General features: G+C 43.7%; 1 protein-coding gene across 1 annotated transcript in view; it reads right to left on the bottom strand.

Moving 5' to 3' along the window:
- LOC121832996 (splicing factor, suppressor of white-apricot homolog) overlaps positions 1-19,116 on the bottom strand; it is a 40,447-nt gene extending 21,331 nt beyond the window's left edge. Inside the window, exons 1-8 of the mRNA XM_042291948.1 lie at positions 18,927-19,116; positions 16,843-17,015; positions 15,677-15,784; positions 15,410-15,474; positions 12,505-12,715; positions 8,828-8,901; positions 6,674-6,842; positions 1,231-1,431 (exon numbers count right to left, since the gene is read on the bottom strand). Coding sequence (XP_042147882.1) covers positions 1,231-1,431; positions 6,674-6,842; positions 8,828-8,901; positions 12,505-12,715; positions 15,410-15,474; positions 15,677-15,784; positions 16,843-17,015; positions 18,927-19,105 — 1,180 coding nt within the window. The 5' untranslated portion in view covers positions 19,106-19,116. The remainder of the gene's footprint in view (positions 1-1,230; positions 1,432-6,673; positions 6,843-8,827; positions 8,902-12,504; positions 12,716-15,409; positions 15,475-15,676; positions 15,785-16,842; positions 17,016-18,926) is intronic.
- Between the last annotated feature and the right edge of the window lie 223 nt (positions 19,117-19,339).

Here is a 19,339-nt window from a genome sequence, read left to right as displayed (position 1 = left end):
TGGTGCCTGGAGCAGGATAATCCTTAGTGTTTTAGAGCATAGGGTGGGTGGTGCCCACCCTATGCACTAAAACAGCATAGGGTGGGTGGTGTATGGGAACAGACTATGTCACATCAATGTCTCTTTGTGACAATGCGTGAGCTTCCTGTCAGCACCACCCGACTACAAAAGCCTTTGGGCAGAGTTTTCTGGGTCACCGAGATGGGAAACACGCTTTCCTGCCCTTTCGACTCCTTGTTTTGCACGCTCTTCCTACACCACCTGTTTCTGCTCTTTTTTCGTCCTTTCCACCCCACGCACTTTCACACACCACCTGCCTCTGCTCCTTCCGTTCCTGCGTTCTCGGTCTGTAGCTCAGTCAGCAGCGGACTCGGGGTCCAGCCCAGTGTCCGGGGTTCAACCCCTTGTACCGCCAAGATTGTTTAGAGGTTAGGGACCGACCGACCTACACATTTCGTGCTTACGCGGCTCCTGAGGTTTGGTTGGCCCTATAATGCTACTGCTTTAATAAAACTGGGTTGATTTGACTCGGTTTAAAGACAGCATACAAATGAATGAGCAGTAGCTTAAGAATGCACTTCGTAAAGCTGCATAAAATAGAATTTTCCCTGGTTACAAGCAAAGCATCAAATAAATTTAGACTTCCTCGTGCCCTTCACCGAAGACTGGAAACAAGTAGGTGATGTACAAAACTAGTGCCACAAGGCACTTTCTTCCTCTGCCCTCCCTCTCTGCAATGCAGCAGTCCTTGCCACCAAGCCCAATGGAAATGTTTCTATCTTGGACAGGCAGACTTCTATTTTCACTTTTCATACAAGATATTACAATATTTTGCATACGAAGCTGACAAAGTCAAATTTGGGAGTTTCACGTGCCAAATTAAGAAAGGGCATCTGGCGTGCTCCAGCAAAAAAGCTCAGATTAGTTTCTGTCATCTGGGGGTCTCTTCATGCACAACCGAGATCTTAGTTACATGGCACCTTCTCCGTAATAAGCCTCGTCAGACTAGTGAGCACCTCGGCCGGTATTTGAGCCCGCCAGCTGGGGATCCGTAGGTTGCAATTTGCTTTGGAGCCTGGCTGCAGAAAGCCGACACTCTGCTAATATATTTCTTACACTCGCAGGGATACAATGAGCTGACAATATGTGACATTCCTATGCTAGATCATTCCAGTTAACGAGAACAAGAAAATGTGAGGGGTAATGGTGTAAATCGTGGCAGACACAGACCTTTGCTCTTGACGATGGTCTCAAAGTCGTCGCCGTTCTTGGCCACATACATGGCCATCTTATCGATGATGGGTTGCACGTCGGGCGGGGGCGGAATGGCATAGCCCGTGGGGCACGCCTGGGAGGGCAGCAGGATGGGCTCCAGTCCCGGAGGAGGCGGGGGCTGTGAGTAGTCTTCGACCGCCCCATAGCCCTCGTAGCCTAAAAGAGATTGCAAGAATTGACAGGCTTGAGGGGCAACAAAGGAAAGTGATCGTGGACAAGGATCCTGACATGCCAGAGCAATCTCTCTACAGCAGCTCGGGCACACAAAGATTGCTGCATCAAATAAAACTCTTACAAATGGTGTATCATGCTATAGCGCTGGTATTCACTATATGAATGTCCTCTGTAGTAAACTCATTGCAGAAAATTAGAATGCTACTACTATATCAGTCCCATACCTGTATCACAAACTAACTGCACTTTTACAGTGCAATCTATTTATAATAATAATGAGAAAACCTGAAAATTCAACCGTTATAATCAATTGTTATTGTATCTGAACTCAAAACTTAGCGTATCTTGTCTAGAAACTCTAGAAACTGATCGTCATAAGCAGTACATCGTTATATGTGGTATTGTCATAAGTGGATTGCACTGTACAGCCATAGCTGAGTGCTGCCACTTTGCTACGTATGGCCTGCTGCTTCGTGAGAGTATGCACAGTACTGTGCTTCAGCTGAGCTTTTAAGTTCATAGCTGGAGGCGTGGCTCATCAGTAATAAGTCACACGACAGAATGTGGTGCCAACGGCACACGCCACCTGTGCTTCGAATTTTTTACGCAGCACTGAAGGGCAGCTTTTGGTCAAAATTTTTCAGTCTAAATTAGTTGCTCCTAAATCGCCCAAATTGTTTCACAGTAAAATTGACACCATAATGACATTTCTTCAGGTCCCCAGTCAATTTCATATAAATGTTCTAGTAACTTTTTAGGAATTTCTATTAACAAGCCATTTGTGATTCATTGCATCAGCTTGTTCATCACCAAAAGAATACTGTTAGGCAAACAAGCACACTACTCCATGACAGTGCCACAATCATTATTTGTTTGTCTTTTAACGTAGGATTCATTTCGTGGCATTATGTACAGTAGCGTCAGGTATCTTTGAGCGTCTATGTGCAATGAATGTTGCATTTCTACGTGGCACTACCAATGTCAGATGACTTGTGATAGAAGCAGACTGCCCGAAATATGGTGACGTCTCAGCCATAATTTCGAGATTGATAAAATGCTTTCGAGTTGATTGTGCCTCACACTTCTCCCACTCGCTTGCCACAAGCTATTGTCACCAACGATTGGCACCGCTAGGATCAACACCATTCATTGCAGCCACTCTGAGAACCGTCGTTTCAAATGGTGGAAGCAGGAATTAGAATCAAGTGGCTGTCGTTTGTAAACTTGTAGCAGTGTTACAGGCATTTGAGGTACTAAAATTGTTAGCTAAAATATATTTAAAACTTTTTTTTTTTTCGTTTGTAAATTAGATGTTACACTATAAAAAGGCTCTACACATGGGTATTTTGCTCCCACAACCTATGAAGACCTAAACTACACTTTTTAAATTAAAGCCTCTTTAAATTACAACCACTGCTACGCAGAAGCACTCAACAAAGGTTTGTTTCTAGCAAGTACACTTATCAAAAACAAACCAGTGAGAAGACTCAGTAGAGGAACAATGTACAAAGGAGGGTGGGGCAGTATCGCGATACAAATGTATCGCGATAGTATTTTAGAAATACTTTTAGTAACTGTATTTCCGTATCAGAATACAATGTTTTCAATCGGTATTTGTAGTTCAGTATCAAGATACATTTTTGGTGCATTCCTCGTATCGTGATACAGTCCCTGGCCAATGTTTCTCGTGGCAATGTTTGAGAAATCAGTGACCCCCCAAGCGAAAACTCAAGAGACTGTTTCCTTTCTTCTTTCACGGTTCAGAGGGGTAGAAGGTAGAGCAAATGGGACCTTGAGACTGTTATCAAGCAGACCAAGGTTTATTTCTAACATTATGGCCCCGACATTAGTGACTTCTTTCCTTCTTTTCCAAAGATAACATATGTCTTCTGGGGTCCTTCAGCTGGGCAACTATATTTGTTGGATCAAAACGCTGAAGGCACTGCAGGTACGAGCTTCATAACTGTACATTGCACTCCCAGCCCCTCTACTAGGGCAAGCGCAAAATTTATTCCTTCAGATAATCAGATAAGAGAACATAATTTACTTCAAAGGCGACGCCTTGAAGTGAATGTACCGACATGGGACTAGAGGATGTTGATCTTTCTGGGATCTTTGGGTAGATGTAAAACAATATTAGAGGTTCATGTAATGTTGCTTCAAAGGCATGCAATATATCTAATGGACAACCTCCACTGCATTATGGATGGAAAGTATTTCCAATCTACTGAAGACTCACTTAGTTCCCACAGCTTTATATTAAATGAAAATTGGCAATCCTAGGCGAAAATAATTTTGGACTCGAGATCGTCAAAGTTCAACTTCAATCTTTACTTCACGGTTAGTATGAGTTTTTGTTTTCACTGGGGGACTCTTTTTTCACCTTAGAGGTACAAACTCTGTCAATGTAGCCTAACTGCCACCACCTCCAAGTGAGGTCTTCATATACATAAAAAACACAAAAAAATAAAACAAAAAATATTTGCGTGGTTTAAAACTTCAGGATGGTGAAAGAGGTCTTGGTTCATTTTAATATGAACCCGTGTTCGTTGACAACTGTGGAACGCTTAATCTCGTTCGCTAACATGACTCTTTGCCCAAATCGGCAATGGCTGACCGACGAGCTATTTAAAAAGCCAATTCTCATCAAATGTAGTTGAGTGTAGAAGCAAACTCGTATGTTTAGTTTTGTATTGCTTCCATATGAAAACATAAAATATGTAGCCAAAAAGTTGTTTTTCTCCTTTACAAATAGTATAGTCAAACCCAGATATATTGAATTCAAAGGGGATTGCAAAATAGTTAGATATATCGATAATTCAATATTTAAAAATATGTTAAGCTCCAGTTGAAATTTCCGTGTGTCTCTGCTAATACTGAAGGTTGCAACGAACGGGACTTCACCAAAACAAAAAAAGAAAGGCAAAAGAATGTAAAAAAAAAAACGGGCAAAGCAATAACAGCGAAAGAAAATGGTGAACAAAGATAAGGCGTTCAAAGTGCGATTGCTCAATAGTTGTTGTCAACACACTGAACTTGACGAAGACTTGTTTATTTTTTTGTTTCTTCGCATATTTTATTTTGGGGCTAAGGAGTCACACAGCGACAGCAGTGTTCGGGGAAAGAGCGCATGCTACCATTTCAACAGCGGGCACTCCCTGCCCTCCCTACACGCGCGCCGCGTGCCCTTCCCCTTGCCTTTGCTGTCCTCCACTTTTTTTTTTTTTACGGTTGCCCTTGTCTCTTGTGCCCACAACTGCTCTCTTGCTGCGTATCCCCGTGCGTGTATGCAGACTGGGCGGTCTACCAGCCACACAACGCCAGCAATGTACTTGCCACCGGCACAATTGGGACGCAATTGAATCGCAGAAAAAGTGACGGGCGGGCGGCCAGGCTTCGTTTGCTACAGTGAGTGTCCCTGCCGTGGGATTTGGATGCAAAAAAAAAACAATGCTCCTATGCTATTACATGTGATTTTCAAGGGGATGTATGGACTGTTTGATATAAACAATAATTCAAAATACCCAAGTGTGATATACCCGGACTGGAAATAACTTTTTTGCTGGTAATGCAAGAGTTCACATCATAAAAAGTTATCTAAAAAGAAGTGTAATGTAAGCATTACCTCCCCACAAATTGTATTCCTGTATTTGAGCTCCCAAATACTTTACTATTTTTTAAAATGTACTTCTGATAAGTATTGCAATACTTTTGTACAGATGTACAGAGCGCGACACTGTTAGCGTGAACAAGCAATCGCCAGTTTTTCCAGTTTTTCTCTTTGAAACCAAGGTATGTCATCCAAGTTATTATTGCCACGGAAAGAGCTCATTTAGTTCTATAATGTAAGCGGTGAAACATTGTGCTCGCTAATACTATTTGGAAGTAAAATGCGAAAATGCGCCGATAACATGTTCGCGCTAACAGTGTAGCGATGTGTACTTCAGTATCAATATTTTAGCTGCCTTTATCATGTAGTCCAGTATATTTGTATTCATAAATATACATTTTAGAGTGTCTCTGCCCAACCCGGGTACAAAGATTGCTTACAGGCCGCCTGGAGAGCAGGGAACCGGTGAAGCATGCTTTTACATACGGTTAACAGAAGATAGTGTTCTGTCATGCGAGAAGTCTTCTCAGTCATGAGTGTCCTGCTGCTCACGAAAAAGAATGCTGCTGTTGCTAGCTCATGGCAGAAACAAGGCATTTTTCTTTTACCAAGGAAGCTCCAGTATCTGTGATGAAAAAATTAAAAGCTGCCTCTCTACTACTAAGAGCAATTATACAGTCTAATGCAGAATTCAAAGAAATGTTCCCTCCAGATCCACTGCAGGTAATGTATGCCATTTATAGCCCTACAAAGCTTCACTACAAACTGTGCAAGGCGCACATAAAATACAGATAGCATTAAAGAGAGAAGTAGCCATGAGAACACTTCCACATTACATGTTTCCCCGCTAAAAACTGCAACATTTAAAACAACAATAGCTTATGAAAAAAGAACCAGCTACATAATGACCACTAACTTGACCATCAGTGTGAATGTATCGTTTGTTATTATAATTAGCTTTGATTCTAGATTCATTCGCAGTATGGATCGTCTGCTGATGCATCAAACATGCCTTCTGCTACGTCCCCCAGATGGCACTCTTGGCACCGCGTGCAGCGGGGGCCAGTACCTGACCTGCTGCTAGGGACCACCGTTCTCCCTTCGGCCAACGGAGCGATGCACTGTGAGGAGGTGCCGGGAAAGGAGGACGCACAAAAGACCCACACAAGCCTGCACTAGGCAAGACGGCTTGGGAACAGCGACCGGGACAGATGCCAAAATCACGTCTTCATCGTCATTCTAAATTTGGCCATGTAATCATCAGTTAAATAAATTAGGTATTTTAGTAGAGCACACTTCACTGCATTGGTGACTTCTGCAAGATAATATGTGGATGATTTAGAATCCGTGAGGCGTGTAGATCAAGCTGTACTGTTTCACCTTACGGTGAATTGCGATGAAGGTTACGAACCATCGGCACCAATCCAATGTCGTGTGGTGTGTCATATGACCTTCGGGAGGGGCGTAGCGAAGCAAGGGGCACAGCTCGTATGGTGTCTGCTGCAGTCTACCACAAGGTGGAAGAGAGTAGAGTTTTAAAACGACAGAATCTATCCACGACTGGATGATCCAGCGTAGTTCACGTCGCACGGCTAAACGAGGCAGGGTCCTCACCGGCGTAGTCGGCGTAGCCCAGTGCCGCCGCCTGCTGCCGATCCAAAGGCTGACTCGGTGACGCCCCTCCGATGGGACTGTCCACCTGCGGCTTGAGATTCTTCACAAGCTGCAGGTAGGCGTTGTCCTCCCCTTCTTTCATCAGGAACACCTTGGACACCGCAGTGGGCTGCACAGCAAGACACACACCCACACCCAGAGTCCGAAACCTTGCAGGGGTTTTGCAAACAATGGGGAGCCCCCCGGTTGAAACTGTGTTGCATCAATGTCTCTGGCGTGTGTCACACTGCCTGCTCCCGAGTGGCGCAAAGATAGATTTAGTGGCCGAGTACCGCGACGGGTTTTGTGGTTACGCAGCAAGATATGCATCATAATCTAAACACTGAAACTAGGAGTAAAATAACGGATCGTGGACGTATGATTTCGAGTCATATTGTCCGTCATTTTGTTTCTCCTCGTCTCTGGGTTTAAATTGTGATGTTTCCTAACCAGCTTGCACGCATATTTTTCCTTCAAGTGGTGCATTCCTTGACTCAAGGGGCATACCTCTGGGCCCAATTGCTAGTGGCCTTTCAAAACATTTAAGACCCAAGGAGAATGCGGACCTTTTGGTTGAAATATACGAGCTTTCCCGAGAAAGATATTTGAACGATGAAAGCAGCAATGAGTTGATTTCAATATAAACCAGGTTTTATGGCAAACTGCATCCATTTATTATAAAAATTCACATTTCGTTCAAGGGCATGAGAAACTCCGCCTCCAGATGAGAAAAGAATCTGATGGGTTGGCTACCGATTATAATGAGTGCTAGCAGCATCTGTAAAGCGCCTCAAATGTAATACAACCAAGGTCTCCATTGTTAAAAGCATCCCTTAATTCTTTGTCATTTTGCTAAGATATAATTTGCAAAGAAATGTACTGTCCGTTTCGCACTGGTAAAGTGCGAAACGGACATATAAAGTTTGATAGACCTATCCGGATCTAGCGAAGGTAAAGTAATTGACTGGGTAGGTTTCAAACTTTGAATGGAGCTGGATAGCGATTCAAACATATTTGTTTCGAATTATTTAATTTTGATTCTTGAGATCATTTTATCCACTTAGATGCTTAGCTCATGACTATGTGACCAAGGAATGTGGTGCTTCCTTCACTAGAATAAATAATGTGACTTAGGGCCTCACTAAAATTGACGCAAGTGCATCTGATGACAAAGCACACTGCCATGTATCGGCAAATAACACCGACACGAAGGCTCACCGATTTGCATCCACGGAGGAATAAATACCATTAACGAGTCACCCATACTTCGGGCACCGAAATGGGGCTGGTGGATGCAACGTTCCCCAGCATCCCTGGTTACCCATCATTTGATCCTGCACACTCTATTTCACAAACTGTGTGCCATGCAGCAAAGGCTGCAAGCATCTCTTTTCCGCACGGGTGTATGAAATGCCATCCTCCTCTGCTACCACCGAACGATTCTAAATATTGAACCACACATACGTGGAAGATTAAAAATGTCTACCTAGCTAGCCCAGCAGAATAACAACCCCAGGAAAAGACGTTGATCCCCAGACGTTGGAATCATTTTCTCCTAGTACAATTAGCAGGCACAGGGTACAAAAAACACCTACGAAAGTCGCCTAGTTTCTGCCACATTGCACGCAATCTGTGAAACAGAGGGCATGCATTTGCTGTGCTTTGCCTCTCCTTTTAGCGTTCCACGTTTATTCCTCCGTGTCAACGGCAGATGAAACAGCCCGCCCAATCGGACACATCACCTGAACTCACGCAATGTCTCCGTCATGGCGCTCTTTTGCACTGGACTTTTCCTAGAGCAGTAAACACAATGCACTTGAATTTCACAATGTTCAAGAACAGCACAAAGAGACCTAGCACAAGAAAGCCTGCCCTGACTGAACATGCAGATTTAACCATGCAATGATATCTACATACAAAGCTCCACAAAGTACACATATAATAACTACAATCACACTACACGATTCACTGCCTCTGTTGCAGAAGCTCACAACAAAACATTGGCATGAGCGTTTAACCAATCTATAATCGGAACATCAGGTACAATGCAAGTCTCTACACTTGTCGAGAAGAGAAAAAGAAAAAAATGTGGGATAATGAAAATAAAAGACTCACCAGGGAGGGCGAAGAGGTCGCAAACAAGCTCGGGTGTAGATAGTGATCGTCATCGTCGTCAGAATCTTCGTTGCCTGTTGAGAATGCGGTACAAAGGGGAATTTTATTTACTGTACTCATTGAACAGGGAGGCCAACATGTGCTGTGTAAGAAAACAAAGCTATTTACCGGTGGTTTTCTATTAACTATTTTTACGTATCCATCCCAACTGCTTTATTCTAATCAGATATCTGTACACTGCTGTCAAAACAAGCCATAGCAGTTGTGATATTTCAGAAAACGTCATTCTGCTTCGTGTTACTGAGGCGTGAATTTAAGCGGTCAGCCTCAGACATTTTTTGAAAACATCCGTAGCAGTACATTTTGTTAGGTTTCGGAAACATTTTCCAGAACAGCAGCCCAGCATGATCACTCACGCTCAAAGGATTGTCAAAACCACACTTTTGTCACTCCCACTTCGCAAGAGAACTGTATCCCAGGTGTATCAGTAAAGCAACATGCCACCTGATATCAGCCTTGTCACTGCAGGAAATGTTCCCACAGCAAATGCACGTTGTGCAGAAGTCAAACTTTTCGCCTTTTCTCAATGAAATAAAATGCGCAATATCTTCTCTGTAGGACTCTGCAAGCCGGCCTTGGACTTTACAAACACTACGAAGTACACACCGCGACACTGTTAGCGCGAACACGACATCGGCGCATTTTCGCATTTTACTTGTATTAGCGAGCACAAAATTTTATCACTTACATTATAGAACTAAATGAGCTCTTTCCGTAGCAATTATAACTTTAATGACATCCCTTGGTTTCACAGAGAAAAACTGAAAAAAAACCGGCGATCGCTTGTTCGCGCTAACAGTATCGCGCTCTGTACTTGTTTGGAAGATTTCTGTATGCCATCGCTTTATGAAACTAAAGCAACTAAGTGAATGTCTTGACATATACGCGTAAAGCAAACATTTGCATCAAATGTGGCAACCGGGCACATTTAAAAGGAAACATGGCCGAGCCACAACCCGACTTCCTAAGAACAAAATAATTGGTGTGTCTATGTTTATACAGCCTGAAGTTAGTCTGCCTCAACAGGCGACCTGTCTCTCAGCTGTAGATGAGCAATTTAGCGAGTGCAGTACAACTACAACCGCTAGCCTGGGGTCTTTAATGTGCACCACGCAGTAGTGATACACAACCGCACGCCGGTACGATGCTCATCCAGAGTGAAACAGCAGGCACAACAGGTTTGGAGATTTCGGATTTGGATCAGTGGTCATCGCATAGACAGCTCGGAGCTACAGTGTCTACAAACGTTGTAGTGAGCGAAATGACTTTACAGCATTTTCACACCGTTTTTTGTGAGTCAAATATATTTTTCAGAAAATTCGAGGCAAGGTGCATAAAATATCAAAACAGGGTCCATGTTTATCATCTTTACAGAAACTTCAAAAGAGTTGGAGACTGCGAAGAGCGGAGTAAAATTTGGTTTCCTGAACTCAAGCACCGCTGAGACCTATTTTGACAGTGGACTACAAACTTGTGAATCTCATGACTACTTATATAAAATAACTATTTTAAAAATATTTAATAACAAAACACTATACTGAACAAATCCTTTCTTTATTTCACCACATTTTTTAAAATAACTTTTTGTCTAAGAAAAGATTTTGTATGTAGTACACTATTCATATGTTTCATAAAGAAGTAAAAAAACAAAACAAATAATGTTTGCTTTTCTTTAAGGAGGGACATGGCCTGGGAGGGTCAACTTTTGAACCGTTCCCTTAAATTGATTCAAACATTCAGGGTGAATTGAACACCATTAGGATGGATGACATCTAAAGTTTCAGTCTTGTAGGCCAATTCTACAACACACAATGCTTAAAAAGCTCCAGAAAAAAGTGACTTGAGTAGGAAATGTATTTAAAAAATATACTAATTGCAATTTACAAAACGTTTGTTTTAATGTAAAGTAGAACACCCATAGTGCAAGTTAAGGTATAAATTAATTGTAGAAAATGCAATTCTAGAGAAAAACAAGAACACCCAAAAAGTGCAAAAGATTTTAACGAAATTCTGTGTTTTAAAATATTAAGTTTTTGTCATGAAGAAGTTAGCTTTTTCAGAATATAAGTACCTTAACTTGTTCCTCAGGAAATTTCGGTCCAGGACACCACTGAACGAGATCTTCATACTTTCAAAATATCAAATGATACATTTCCTCATACCGCATTTTCTGCCAAAAAGTGGAACTGAGAAAAAGGCATTTGAAGTTTCAACTTTAGGTTTCTTTCTTTTCTATGAGCCCGAGGTACGCAAAATTCACCTGGGGCATTGTTAGCACCTTCCTCTTCGAGACTTCGTTGTTCCCCTGGCAATAGCTGCCAGTTTGTGTCATTTGTTGGCAAGCTAACTTTTGTAGCAGGCATTTCTAGACAGTTAAACTGGCAAGAACTAAGAGGCAAATCATACTAAGGAAGAGCAACAAAGCAGGAATATGATCTGAAGTGGAAGATACTGTGAAAGGGTGTTACTGAAGATGACACGATATCACATCACTGGGTAGGACCAATTGTAAACCCTGTTTCAGGTCTCAGCCAATGTATTGCTCATACCAAATTTTCAGGATTTTTTCTGTTTGGATGTGAAAAATTTTCCTGGCCATCGATACTTTTAAATTTTGAAAGCTTCTACGGGCTAAATCTAGGGTAAATGGCGCTTCCAATGAAGGTGAGATGTTCTGGCTATGTTAAACGAGTATGAAGCAGCACTAAATAAAAAACACAAAACGTGCTCCCTGCTGACTTGGAGGGCTGCCGACATGTCGAAAATAATTTATTGTGAGATAAATCCTGCATGTTTATAAATGAAATTTTCTGAAACCATTCTTTGGAAGTTAATAAACATAAACATATAATTTTTGAAAAAAAAACTTTTTTTTCTGAAAATTTGGAATTCCGAGGCCATGTCCCCCCTTAAAACAGGTGGAAGCCAATAATTGCTCTTGACAGAAGGAAAGTAGTCAGTGACGAGTTCCTACTAATGCTTGAGCTCAAAAATACAATCTGCACTGAGATCCTGAGCGTGTGGACATCATGTATTCATTTAGGAATAATGCATATTGTAACATGTGTCCTGTCACAACAGTTAAAAAAAAAATGACAGGGCAGCAACTTGATGGTTGGGCCAAATTTATAGAAACCACAACGGTGTTTTTCTATGATTGCGATAGTATTTGTCTTTGCACACAGCCAAATTTAGCGGGGAAACTGAATTGGTACATAGGTCGTGATGTGAATTTATCCACTAAATTAAATCCTTGTCATTCGCGACAAGTTAAGGAATGCATCCCAGAGACCGATGTCAAAGACGACATCTAAAATTGCTGCTAGGGCAACTTCAAGGACAACGCCCAGGACAACCTCTAGGACGACCCCCAGGACAATGTCAAGGTCATCAGGTCCTTCGAAGAGGGTGCAAATTCGAAGGAGTGTGTACTGCTGCTCCGCATATGTGCAGCACAATGGGATGCAAGCACAGAGAGCTGAAGTGGTCTAGCGTGCATACCCATTGTGCATTAGGAGGCCAAAATATACATAGCTGAAAATCATAAGTAGTAGCTTAATTATGCTATCACAGTAAAAAAAGCTTTTTGCGAGTACAGTGTTTCTGACAAGGCTCACCGCTCGACTGCTGCACGGGTATGTAAGTGCCACACTTGATCTGCTCGACGAGGAACCGGTAGTAGACGTTGAGCGGGTGGTCGAAGGCCAGGAAGGCAAACTGTGGGTTGGACGACTGCTTGGTCTTCACCAGGATCTCCATCTGGGCCCCATGCTGGGACACAAACACCGCTGTCTTCTCAATGATGGCGTGCAGCTTCATGGTCGGGGGCTGCACCGGGAAAACAGAAGCAGTCACGCCAGTATCCGCATGGACGAGTAAATGTCCCACGAGCTCCAACGGTCCCACAAAGTTTCTCAAGACTGTGCCTCAAAGAAAAACAGGCAGATGGCAACGATTACACATAAAGCCACGAAACGTAAACGTGGTGGCACACACAGCAAGAGGCCTTCAGGAGTACAAGCACGTACCGCATGCCGGAGAGCGTCGTACCGTATTCCACGTGGCAGTGCGTGTCTCCGGAATGCCTCTGGTTGGATGCGTTCCGTTTCGGTGCGTTTGTAAAACAGATAAGAAACGCCGAAAGACCAGGTGGTGTGGCGTAGTGATTAGCATACAAATCCTGGCGCCGCACAAGATCTTGTTTTTCGGCAGTTCCGCAACAATTTATTTGATCGATACAATTCATTCATGCACAAATTTTCTACTTGTGGTGCTAGTAAAGGGTTCAGTAGAGCTGCTGCAGCTTTTCCTTGATTTCCTGGTCGATGGTAAGAAGTTGATGCATCTTGGTTTTTGCCGTTTTCTTTGAGCTGTTCGACTTGACAATGTAGGTGATGTCACCTCTTGCCTCGGCTTTCTCAGAGAAGTGATCTGCTGAAGCTGCCAGATCAGTGATCATTGTGGCCAGGCGCTTAACGGGCATCTGCTAAATCTGTCTACATGTGCCATATAAGAAAACTTCCCCATTGGAATTTTGAAATTTATGTTAACATAGACGTAAAAAATAATAATTATATTTTATTATTGTAAAAACAATTCATTTTTGCACAAAAAAAGAAGAAAAAACTTACAATGTATCACCAGGAAATTCAAAAATATTCAAGCACTGCTAAAAATTCCAATGCCTTCAATGTCCGGAAAATGTTTTCAAATTCTCAAATTCAAGGGTTCTGAAGGATCCGTGCGAGCCCTGTACATACACTCAGAATGACGACGCCCCACTCCCCGACTGTCCTCTAAGCACGGCCGTCTCGTTGCCCAGCACAGAGCGGATGCAAGTGGAAACAGTCACAGTAGCCGCTTAATAATTAAAACTACACTCCAGAAAGTCACACTTTTTATTTGAATTATCAGAAGTTAAAATTGGAAATTCATCTAAATATGATTCAAGATAAAATTATGATTTGCTATATGGATGGTCACACATACAAAGCAGATGTATTACGATTTTCCCTACATAGGCCTAATAATCATAAGCAGGTATGCCACACATGAAACATTGGTGAAATGTATGACGTAAGTTTATTCATCCTGCAAAAAGTGCTGTTTATCATGGACCGTTTAGACAACACGTGACACCTCAAAACAAAGTTAAGTTTATTTATCTAGCAAAAAAAGTTGTCTATATTGGACTATTAAGAAAGAGACACACGAGCGATGAAAATGGGTGCCGCACGGTAGTTTTCAGAGCAACTTGCGCGGACGCTGCGACGTGGACCTATGCCTTGCTGCCACGTCACAGCGTCCGTGCTAGGTGCTAGGGAAACTGCCGCACGGCGCCCGTTTGCATCCCTCACGTGACCTTAGCCCCGTGAAGTGCCCCTCTTACCGAGCACCGGTGCACTGCAGAGAAGCAACACCTGCGAAAGTGAGCTTCGCGGGTACTGCTTCTTAGCAGTGCACCGGCGCTTGGAACGAAGCGTGTTCGATGGGGCTGCAGGAACAAAAAGTAGGACTTACACAAAAACGCTGTTCGATTTAAGCGGCTTATAAATACATTAAAAATGTAATGAGACGACCCAAATTTTGAATTAACGAGAACTATGAAATATCTGAGTTTGAATTACCGCTAGTCTACTGTACTGTACCCCCCAAGCTTTAGGCATGCACATCGCTGGGAAGCTTGGGGGTATCGGCTTTGCTCCACTGCAGATCGGTTTAAGAGTTCTGGAGGGCAGAAAGGGTTTCCCGAGATTTTGGATGAAGCTTCAGGTAACTGGCAACAATGGTTTTAAGCTCCACGACAGCTGAAGCGTCGTAGCTAGTTTTGTAGCTCTAGGTATGCACACTGTATCGAGCAGAAGCTTGTGCCACAGCCTACGGCTTCATAGTTACATTTATAATCAAAGGGGAGACTGAAAGGAGGCTAAATATGGGGTGGGGATCTGTTTTTCGTGTCTGGAAGTTAGGTTAGGTTAGGATAAAAACAATCATATAGCATGTAAATAGTGCAATATCATGCGAGTTACACCTGAAAACTAAATCTGGTATGTGATTCAGACAAATGAACTAAACACCCAAGAAAGGCTGCCATACTTTATTTAGCACAGCCACACTAAACCACCACAGTGGCTGTGCGGGTATATATAGGATGTTTGAGAAATAAACCAGTTAGATGAGTTTGAGTCACTTCTATGTCTGTTGCTTTGACTAAAAGTTTTCCTTTTCTTCATCGCAGTCTCACGTGTTAAACACGATTAGCTACCACCAGCTCAGCTGCCCACTCACAGTCTTTTCGCAAAAGACATGTGGTGGCAGTAGTGGTGCCACCAATGTGGAGCGAGGAAGGTAAGATAAAAGGAGAGAAGAAAGAAAGCTCAGCAGAAAGAAAAAGGAGAAAGGTGCAGAGAGCAAGACAGGTTGAAATTTGTCCAAAAAAAAGTTAAACTGAAAAAAAAAAAAAAGAGCGTTGGAGCAGGCGAAATGGGCCCATGCTTCCATGAAAATAATTAAGATACATACCGTTGGAACCGAAGGTGGAATGTGCAGTCCCTTGGGTGCCTTGAAAGGGGTCTCTGCGTCATCTTCTGCAAAAAGAGTGGCACAAAATTCACCCCAAAATGGTAGCCACGACTAAGACTGAACCACCCTGACTGCCTTTGTGGCCAGAGTGGGACGTGGTCTATTCGCCACCTGTCAATATAATGGGTGCAGCACAAGTGACGAATCACCCTCATCCCAATCAGGGCACCAGGCAGAAGGGTCCACCAAGCAGCATAAGATACTTACGCGAGTCTTGCAACTCCTGGGCCGAATTTTCTGAATCGTAGGAGAACGGAGTCTCCTTGTAGGTGCCATCCGAGTTGAGTGCCACGTTGAGGCGCTTAAGCTCTTCCTCTGCCAAATGAAATGCGGAGCAAGTGAGCCGCACTGTCGCAAAGCGACCTGAGACATAAATTGCCCGTCAAAAAACAAACATGTTGCGTAAAAAAACTTGAATTTGGTTCAAACAAACGAACACCCAAGGAAGGCCACCGTACTCCATTTCACCTCAAAATGGACCGCAGCGAACGCTACGAGCCATCCCTGGCAATCTGATGCTGCTAGCGCGTCACGTGATTGCACGTTGCCAAGCTCCTCCCAACGGTCACGTGGCACCGGATTGGATTACATGGCTTGCAGCGTCTTCCACAGTCCGTTATAAGGTGAAACGGAGTATGGGAACGAGGGCATTAGCATCATATGCAAACCTCTCGCAGCACGGTTGGCTGTGCACTAAATGCTTTTTTAAACTTTTTCCAGATGAATGTAACTCAATCAAGCTCTATGATTTCTAGGTAGCCCCGGCTCAATCTAGCTTCGTTACCTAAGGTCTGCTTCCGCACATGTTCCGACAGACTCCTTGGTTCCTACTATGGTACCCGGAATGCATCTTAGGACTGGTGCGTTTCTTGTCCCATAAGTGGCAACAAACGATGCCGGCACATCCTACCGTCAGACATTGCGATCCCGGCAGTTAGCAGCAGAATTACTGGCGAAAAAGGAAGCTCCAGTTTAAGAGAGTAGAAACACGAAGGACGAGGACAGACGAACAATCTCTTTCATTTAGGAACACTAGATAAAAGAGCGTTTGTCCGTCCTTGTCCTTTGTTTTTTAAACTACAGCATTCCATTCGCAACACGCTCGCATAACTTCAAAAAGAAGAGCCAATGCGAGCACCGCCGTCGTCGCCACGCTCGAACTGCTGGCTGCCCAAGCTTCCGGGTCAGGTTGGAGACCGAGCTACAGCTGAACAGGGGCCCGTAACATTTGCTCCCGCAGCTGTGCCGTCGCCAGGGTCGCGGTAGGCAGCAGCATAACACTTTTTCGACGTCATTGGGCGGAAATCGAGGATCCGTAGTTCCTACCAAACCGTCTCGAAGCAGAGTAGCTCTGAAGACGGGCAAACCCTCACCGTGCAAGATGGACTCCTCGTGCAAATCCCTGAAGAGAGCCAGGAAGCGCTCCTCTTCGCACAAATCTTCGAGGGCCCTCTCCTCTTCGGAGAGGCTTGCCATGTAAGCCGCCACGGCCCCCGGCTTGGGTTCATGCTCTTCGACGTTGTTCAGGTAGCCCCTGGCGTCGTACCTATGCATACGCGGGGACGCTCATTAGACAAGGCTCGGGAACGGGGAAACTGCTACGCTAGAGGCCACGTGGCTCCTTCCTTAATCTCTGCTGGCTCACGATTCAAGTCTGAAGTGTTGGTGCAGCGTGAACGGAACAATTACAATCACGAGAGTGAATTTGGCTAAAAACAGTGTGGCACTTATTTTTCTCTCTTGTTTGCCGACATGGTTGCAGTTTATAAGGCACGAAGACTGCAGCATGGCACTGAATGTTTGCCTCAGATAGTGAGGAAACAGAACCGAGTCTCGAAGGAGCTGGACGAAAAAGATTAGACTGATTTCAAAATATGTTTGATATAATTTCAACGTGGCATGAATTTCCTAGCTACTTTATTCTGGTTAACCAACAGTTTGATTTGAATGAGCGATGTTAATGCAGCCGGAAACAGTGCAAAATCTATGCAACACCTCGTGATATGTGCGCAAATGTCTAAGCAATGAAAACGTAATTTGAAGCACTCCTTTAGCCATCTTTCCTTAGTTTATTGCTCGTTGCACACTGCAGTCTACACAAAATCGATTCTGCCACCAAAGACGTTTGAATTAAAAGAGACACTGCCAATTTTTCTGCAATGACAAGATGGGTAGCTGAATAGTAAATCAAGACTCTAAAATTGTATATTATTGTTTGTGTTATTAGTTCAATGTCGTAAATATATAAGCACTACAAATGACCAGAAACTGCAACCATATCGAGCACACCATACCGCGCGAATCAAACGTGTCGAGCTTACTTCGGTCAACAACATCGGTTTCTACAGCATGTTTCGCTTTACTGATTTTATGCTCGCCTTAAAGGGATACTTCAACGAAATTTGAAATATTCCCGCCGTGTTCAAAAACAGGTTGAATATGATCCACAATATCCGTAAAAGACAGTCGCACGTTTGTATTTTGAGCCTGGTGGCTGTATTTTTCATTATAAACGGCCCACTCTGGCAAACGCTCGGAGAAGGCCCAGCGGAGACCACGTGACATCCAACGAAATCGTGACGTAGGTCGTCTCAAGACGAGCAAAGCTACGGCGAGGCTGACGTCGAGAGGATGGCCTAGTCGTTCCAGCCACCGAAGTGGCTGCTTTTGTACACATTTTGAGTGACGGGTTAATCTTCTATAATCTTGTAGGGGGACAATAGCGACTTCTGTGACACACAAAAGGCATTCTCGGGAAGAGGGGAGTTCCTCCTGCCCCCCTTCTCTCGTCGTGGCCGGAGGTGAGACAACCTCCGTCACTAGCTGCCAAGGTTGCTAGACGGGCATTACAAGCGAGGCGTTAGCGACATCCACCAGGTGCTTTTTGCTAATCGTTTAATTCGTTTTAAAATTCATTTTCGTGACTTTTTTAACAAGATATTGGTATGTTCGATTTGATGGTGCTTTTTTGAACACATATAGATCAAAAAATGAGCGCCGAAATTTCGTTGTAGTATCCCTTTAAATAAAACAAGAGGACACTACGAGGCTGCTCTAAGCTAGCGCCAGCAGAATAACGGCGTCTGCACGTTCTACAAGACACAGCAACATTGGATAGAAATAGTTGAAACAACATCGCGGTATACCTGTTCGGGATCCCGCAACGGGGCACACCACACACATTTGGCACTTTTGAACCTTAATACTGCGAGCGAGCGCTCCGCAGCTACACAACACTCATCGGGACAACAGAGAGATCCCAAGGGCGCGTCTCTCTCCCCTCTGCTTCGGCTCCGCACGCTACCTGCAGGGAATGCTAGAACAACTAGGCAGAAATCATTAGCGAAACACGGGTTTTAAGGCATGCAAGTATGAGTCAGAAAAAACGTCAGTAAAAACCTGGCCAAGTGAAAATCCGCAAAGTGAGGAGGGCAGCATTGTTTGCTCGAAGACGGACCTGTCAATCATAAGGCTGTCGTCACCCATCCAGGGGATCAAATGTTTGCCGCGGTCAATAAGCATTGCCTTTTCGTTGTCCCTGAAAAGTTTACACGAGTAGCCGAACACTAAGAGCTCCTCGTCCGGTTTATTCCGTTCGCCTGCAGCCCACGTCCGGCCATTCGCAGCAACCGCCATTTTGGTTTTCGGTTCAGCTTGCACCTTGTTGCTGGGCTATCAAGCAAGATGACTGATATAGCGCCAAATTTGGTGCTTTGCGAAATCAAGAAACCCAAGCAAAACACATTTACCTGTTGCTTTATTTATAATTTATAAAAAAACTAATATGTCTATGCGTTTATATTGAAGTTTAAATGAATAAATAAATAGTAGTAATTTTGAATATTGAAGAAGTTTGCTTCGAAAACTAAT

Source organism: Ixodes scapularis, unplaced genomic scaffold (assembly GCF_016920785.2).
Source record: "Ixodes scapularis isolate PalLabHiFi unplaced genomic scaffold, ASM1692078v2 PGA_scaffold2__306_contigs__length_199485367, whole genome shotgun sequence".
In the NCBI taxonomy this organism is placed as follows: Eukaryota; Metazoa; Arthropoda; class Arachnida; order Ixodida; family Ixodidae; genus Ixodes; species Ixodes scapularis.
The sequence above is the reverse complement of the archived record's forward strand: the minus strand, read 5'-3'. Positions and strand labels throughout refer to the sequence as shown.